Source organism: Neolamprologus brichardi, chromosome 7, assembly GCF_056152115.1.
Source record: "Neolamprologus brichardi isolate AB-2024 chromosome 7, ASM5615211v1, whole genome shotgun sequence".
NCBI classification, from domain to species: domain Eukaryota; kingdom Metazoa; phylum Chordata; class Actinopteri; order Cichliformes; family Cichlidae; genus Neolamprologus; species Neolamprologus brichardi.
Window position 1 is genome coordinate 28,352,615 of NC_142110.1, and position 7,027 is coordinate 28,359,641.

The 7,027-nt window shown below is 39.6% G+C and overlaps 1 protein-coding gene across 1 annotated transcript; it reads right to left on the bottom strand.

The window, feature by feature from the left end:
* Positions 1–3,057: 3,057 nt before the first annotated feature.
* On the bottom strand, positions 3,058–6,812 carry pbdc1 (polysaccharide biosynthesis domain containing 1). The gene is made up of 6 exons (XM_006782183.3): positions 6,716–6,812; positions 5,279–5,344; positions 5,044–5,103; positions 4,612–4,752; positions 4,403–4,514; positions 3,058–3,519 (listed from the first exon to the last, which is right to left on the bottom strand). Exons 1-6 carry the CDS (start codon positions 6,743–6,745, stop codon positions 3,428–3,430), a joined length of 501 nt encoding a protein of 166 aa, XP_006782246.1. The 5' UTR covers positions 6,746–6,812; the 3' UTR covers positions 3,058–3,427.
* Positions 6,813–7,027: the final 215 nt, after the last annotated feature.

The window sequence follows — 7,027 nt, forward strand, 5'->3', positions numbered from 1 at the left end:
TCATCCTGCTCACTGCCATTGAATATCTTATCATCTTAAGACAGCCTTAGTGCCACCATCTCCAAACCATACATCATTATAGTCCTAAACGTCGTAGGTAACAAGATGCTCCGAATCAGTTTTACTTATAACGCCAAGCCACAGCATCAGTCACATTAAGGTGCTTTATATTGTAAGATAAAAATCTCACAATCATGCAGAGAAATCCCAACAGTGAACAAGCAGTTGGTGAGAGTGGGAAGGAAAAACTCCCTTTTAACAGGAAGAAACCTCTGGCCATAAAAAGGCTCAGGGAGGGGCGGCCATCTGCTGCCACCTGCTAAGGGGGAGGAGAGGGATACTGGACAAAAGAACAAAAGTAGCAGTAAAGCCTCAGAGCTGCTCTTACTTCATCACCAATGTCTCTGCTTCACATCCAGGTAAAGGTGTTTCCTTATGTAGAAAAATGGGATGACTGTATGCAGATTGCACAGTCCAGCTGCTTCACACTGATTCTGATTTGCTAACATACACAGGGCACATGGATGTTTTCATATGATACATCAGTAAAAAAGGGTAAACATCTGAGAGCAAGCGAAGGTCAGCCAGCTAGCTGATAAATTCTAAATCAACTAGCGTGCCCATGTTAGCAACTAACATCAACCAGAGAAAATCCAGTTTAGGCTATGTCCACACGTACACGGGTATTTTTGAAAACTGAGATTTTCCATTTTCGTTTTAAAAAATAATCCCGTCCAAACGTAAAGGCAGAAATGAAGGAAAACGCTGCTAGGAACATGCCAAAGCAGCAGGTGGCGCTATATTCCTAACCATATAGAAATGTTGGCCAATCAGAAGTCTAGAAGCCTCGGTGGGAAATAGTAAACAAAGCTGGGGCATAGAAGCAGAACCAGTCCTATGTGTGGAGGGACAGTAACTGTGTGTGTATATGTAAGCATTTAAACACTGCAGAGAGTACAATTAACAGTAACAGTATTGTAGAAATTCATTTCACCGAAACGATAACGTGGCGCACAGTGTGACGTCAAAAAATGTGCACATCTTTGACGCTGCGTTTTCTCCGTTTTTCTCGTCCACACGTAAATGCAAAAACTGAGTTTTCGAAAATATCCACCCTGGCCGGAGTTTTTAGAAATCTCTATTTTCAGTGACCGAAAACGCCGTTTACGTGTGGACGAAAGGTGCAAACGCATAGAAAAATCTGCGTTTTCAAAAATACCCGGGTACGTGTGGACATAGCCTCAGTTTAAGGTTAATTATTATAGTAATGCTAGCAAGCTAACCTAAAAACAAGTGATGTAATGTTAAATGTTGATTTTTTTTTTCCACCATTAAATTGTGTAACAGTATAAAGAGGCTAACTAGCTACCATTAGCCAGGTAAACATATTTTATAATAATGTGTTCCATTTGAAGTGGGAGGCAATGTCTGAGTTGGAGCTTTCGACTAGATAGCCCCTAAAGTTGGACTTGCTGAGTTTGAAAGTCGGAACAGGAACGCCATTTTTTGAGTTTTTTGAGCGCCGTGTACCACATAAAATCGGTCAAGTTCAGTAAGCACAACCAGAATTCATACATAAGGCGCACTGTAGATTTTTCAGAAAATCAAAGAATTGATTTTAAGAGTGCCTTATTTTCCAAAAAAACACTGTACTAATTATGGCATACATGCCAATCTTCCTGATTTTTCCAGGACAATCCCGAATTTACACCCGGACAAAATTGAAAAACCATATCCCAGATTGGCCCAATCAATTCCATTTTCCAACAATGGCTACTGCTACTGCAGCTACTTAGTTTTAATATTACTCTTATTATTCTTTCTGGGTCGCAAAATAAGCTTTTAACATATTTTCAGGCGAGAATGTAGCTTTGTAAACTTCAAATATCTGAGCCGGGGAGAACAGCAAACTCCCGGCACATCGTTTTCAAACCCCCGCGGTCTTTTGCTACTCAGGTTAAACATGATATATAAGTTAAATAACTTAAACATGTTATTGCTTGGCCTTTTTCGGTGTTTTATTTGTTCGTGAGTAAACCGGTTTGGCTGAGATTAAAGTTATTAGATTAGATTAATTAACTTTATTAATCCCTCGGGAGGGATCCTCCGGGGTTTTCACACAGCTGAACAAATGTCAAACAGAAAACTGATTAAACAGAAGTGTTAGATGGTCTTAAATTTACGCCAGCTTCCAGTTATATTTTAGATAGCAGTTTCAGTCGCTCATTTCCAGTCTACCCGGCTTTCGGAGGACCCGGCCCACTTACACCATGAAGGGCAGATCCTCAGGTGGACGCAGCCTCTGAATTTGGACACCCCCGCTGTTTCTGGCCGGACAATAATAATGTTGATATTTAACTTATTTTATCCGATAAATAAACACTGTAAAATTCAAGTTTTTTTGTATATATATGTATATGTATACCCCCCACCACCACCACCACCACCCCCAAAAGCCCTTTTGAATGTCTCCCTAATTCTGAGGTCTCAAGGTTCGCAAGTATGAATGATGGCCCGCTTGCATGCTCTACCAAAAATTATGCTTTGTTGTGTATCTGACAGACAAAAGCCAAACCAGTTCCACACCACTGAAGTTGCACCATTTTTACAAACCAATTCTGGTTCATATGTTTGATTCAACAATCTGCTATCGCTCTTGTCATTCTCCGACGCCTTTTCCGCCATGTGCGTACTAAAACAAAGGCACTGCGCATGCGCATTTTACCCATATTCTATCACGATATTTCATTTTCTTAACATTGTCTAACAATATACCGGTATTACTGTGAACGGTGTGATATGGCCCAGCCCTATCTGCAACTACTCCAAGACTTTCAGTGTGTAAGTAGCTTAATGTCTTTTATTGTGAAAGGAAGGAACAGGAAGAATCCCTTCTCCTGCATGTGTAGAGTAGATCAGGTTTACAGAAGCTTCAGGTTTCTGTTGCGACTGCTGGAAATAAGTTTTTGTGTTTGAAGCTTCGGTAAATCCTCTGCGAGGCCACAAAGAGCAGGCACTTGTTCGTTTTGGGGGGTAAAACAGAGTTTAAACACAGGGATTGGCGGTGAAATGAAGCTCAGGTTTTATTGGGTCAGACAGATACATTTCGGTTTTTACAAAATAAAATAACCACTTGTGATTGGCACAAAAACCTTGAAACTTTACAGTAAATACAAAATTCATTGTGTTCATTACATCAATTTTAAATGTTCAGGAACTGTGAAGAAGACTTTCAAACAGGTCAGGTAGCGTTGGTGACAAAGAGTTCGGTCCTGTTCTGGTTTGTAGAAATGGTTCTGATCCGATCAAAAATTTTAATGCCGGACATGAAAATAAACACAGATGGAAACTTTTCTGGAATAACGAGTGAAGCCTCGGAGGTGTCTGCTCGACTGACGGTCGGCAGTGCTGGGATCCTGACTGCAGGTTAGCACTTTGAACTTTTGGACTTGAACACAGCGTTGTTGTAACCCTCTCTGTTCCTGGTGATCTCAATCGCGAAGAACTGAACCCTGGTGGCTGAAACCAGAGAAACAGGAGCCAGTCAGAACTCACCTTTATGGGTTTCTTAATAAAAGGGTCATTTTGTCTCAAATCAACAAACCTTATTTTCTGCTCAAACGTCTCAGATCTGCAAAAACATCTTAAGATCCAGAGTTTGAACATTTATAAAAAGTGCTGTGGAGTTTTAGCTTCATATTTCAAACAATTTTCTATTCATTTTGTAAAATTCTGGATATTTTTTAGCATATTGAAATCTGAAACATAAATCTCTAAGCTGTAAGAAATTTTCACTGTTCTTTCTCATCATCTACAACAATCAGCATCTGTACTTTAGGACCGATACATTAAAAAATGTCTCAGTATCTCTAGTTAAAATGTGAGGGAAGTACAGTACGGTGTACTATGTGTTGTACACAGTATATATGTTTACATTTTTTTTGTTTCTATTAAAATTGAAGACCAAAAGCGGAGAAGGCCCATGCCTGACTGAAGACGCCAAACTCGGGAGAGCACACAGAGGTTTAATTCTATTCTACAGGCAGCACGGTGGTGCGGTGATTAGCACTGTTGCCTTTACCACCATTCTATCTAGAGTTTGCATATTCGTGTTTGCGTGGGTTCTCTCCAGGTACTCTGCTACTGGGTACCACGGTCCAAAGACATGCCCATAGGTGTGAGTGCGAATGGTTGTCTGTCTCTGTGTTAGACTAGGGTATCCAGGGTGTACCCCTCCTCTCACCCAATGGTATAGGCTACAGTGACCCTGACAAGAGGATGTATGAACTTTTGGTTTGGAGAGATGAAATGAAGCAAAGCAGTCTCTATGATTCAGTTTGGAGACTTGTTCTTGTTGTTGATACTTGTACTTGAGTACAAACGTCGTGAGTTAAATGTTTACCAAAGATGGTGTTTTCCTCCGTGTAGTCCTTCTCACAGTCCAGTCGCAGCAGCGTGCCATAGTTAAAGTCTTCTACGAGTCCTTCGAACTGGTTACAGAACGGACGCCACGTCTGAAAACACAAACCAAAGCTGTCTGATCCACCCAGCATCTGTGACTCTAAGCACTGACGGAGGAGCAGGCTGAGCTAACGGCAGGTGCTGACTGACCTCTTTGGCCTTTTCAGACTTGAGGTCGTCTGCATTGAGCAGCTTTACGTCAAGGTCTTTGAAGGTTTCCCTGAAGCTCGAGTAGATTTTGTCGTCCATCTTCGTCAGCTTCAGGAACTTTGGATCCACCGACGAGATGAGCTGAAGGCAGAACGGAATCAAACACCTCACAGTGAAAACCCACAGCACTCAGCTGGTAATACAGATCATGTGATCTTCAGCCTGCTGAGGTCTGATAAAGGCAGTCGGTTTTGTGAAGGAATATCACGCCGTCGTCTTTAATAAAGCAAAGCATTCCTGCAGATAACCAAGCCTTTGACCTTCGAGCAGACACGGCGTGTGCTGGTTTCAAACCAGTAACTAATAATAACTATAACGAGTCATAACCAGCTCCATTAACGTGGTGAAGGGTGGAGCAGCAGGTGAACTTACATTGAAGTAAACCTCCGCATGGTTGTAGGCCTTCATTGCCCACATGACCTCGAGCCGCGGCTGAAAGGAGAAAAAAAGTTTGGATTCATCACACTGTCAGGAATGTCTCTTTGGGAATATTCAGGAATAATTACGAGGTGTTCACAGCACCACAGAATTGTTTCACATTTCATGTTTAACGCGAGGTCTTCTAAGGACACAGTGACTGATGAAGAAGAAGATGACGTAAACTTACATCATTCCCATAAGCCTCTGCAGGCAGAGACAGAGCATGTGCAGCTGCTGCAGCTCCCTCCGCACCCTGAAAACACACATGGTCACACACTCCAGTATCATCAAGGTCTGTCATGGCGTCGTCAAACACACTGAGCAATAAAGATCGTTTGAATCGTCAGCAGGAACACCTGAGCTTCAAGTTTTCCACCAACAGATGGAGCACAGGTTTGTGTTGGAAACTTAAATTAATTTAAAAAAAATAATAATAATCCCATTTTAATAATAAAGGAAATTAAAAAAACGAAATTAATATGTGACTTCACAAATCAGAACTGAGTTTAAAGAAATTTACACATAAACTATTTTATCATGTTAATTTTTTATAATTTTTATGTTATTTAAATTTTTGACTATTAAATATTTTATCTATTATTTTTATTTTTGTTAAGTTATAACTCATTATTTAAATCTTACTTAAAGGTCTACATTATTATTATTTTTCATGATTATTATATATAAATATACATATACATATATATATATATACACATATACATATATATATATACACATATACATATATATATATATATATATATATATATATATATATACACACACACACATAAACATATATATATATATATATATATATATATATATATATATATACACATAAACACATATATATAAACACAAAAACACACACATATATATATATATATATATACACACGCACACACATATATACACACACACACATATATATATACACACACACATATATATATATATATATATATGTGTGTGTGTGTGTGTGTATATAGCTCAGGTGTTCCTGCTACTGTACACACACATATATATATATATATATATATATATATATATTTGTGCCACAAATGAATGCAGAGGGCCCATATTAACAGAGAAAGTTGATAACCACAGTAGTTTTATAAGAGACAACTCAAACAAAGCCTGACATTGATAAACTTCCTGTGTGACCACGACCCTCTGATCAACTTCCTGCTAATAAAAGTAAAATAAGTGCATTAAGTTTAGACTTTTTTTTTAAACATTCAGCTGTTTGTTCATAAACACAAATCAGGTGATCAGTCTCTTACTTCCGGAATAAACAAACCCACACTGACCACGTGACGGCGTTACGCACAGAGCAGTGTTGCACGTGGCGAGCAGCCCTAACACTCTCTACAGTTTTTATCACACAAAACATTTTATCAGTGAGCGAGCTGAACACAGAGGTAAAAGGTCAGAGCTCATCGCTCCCTGCACGTGTGATTCTCTCAGCTAGCTACCTTTAGCTGTTAGCTAACCATCTCGAGCTGCGTCGATAAACCGCGCGTATCTCTGCCTCATTTCAGCGTCTCCGTTATATCACTTCACAAACATCACCAATACACGAACACACACGCGCGGGTTTTCACAGTTAAAGTCGTACCAGAGCGGCAAGTCCGTTGTCTGACGCCATGTCTCCCAACCGAAGATCGTCTACGAGTTAAAGATGGACCACTGTCAGAGACCACGCATGCGCTGTGTCTTGCGTGGGTCCCGGCGACCGATCAACAGTGACTCATCTTCTTTTTTTACGATCTCTGATCTCAACTTTAACACCGTGTCACGTCACAACATTTAAAGGGCCATATTATCTTAATATTTACTTTTTAATAAATTAAATTTAAATAAGTCCAAAGAGGGTAAAATGAAAAAAATGAGTGACAAAAGGAAAAAAGAATATCTACTGCCCTCAAAA

Excerpts from the sequence above, each read along its gene's own strand:
- pbdc1 (XM_006782183.3), bottom strand. The coding sequence starts at position 6,745 with ATGGCGTCAGACAACGGACTTGCCGCTCTG. Across the intron at positions 4,753-5,043 it reads ATGCGGAGGTTTACTTCAAT|CTCATCTCGTCGGTGGATCC; the intron begins GTAAGTTCACCT and ends TTCTGCCTTCAG. Across the intron at positions 3,520-4,402 it reads GGAGGAAAACACCATCTTTG|CCACCAGGGTTCAGTTCTTC; the intron begins GTAAACATTTAA and ends CTCTGGTTTCAG.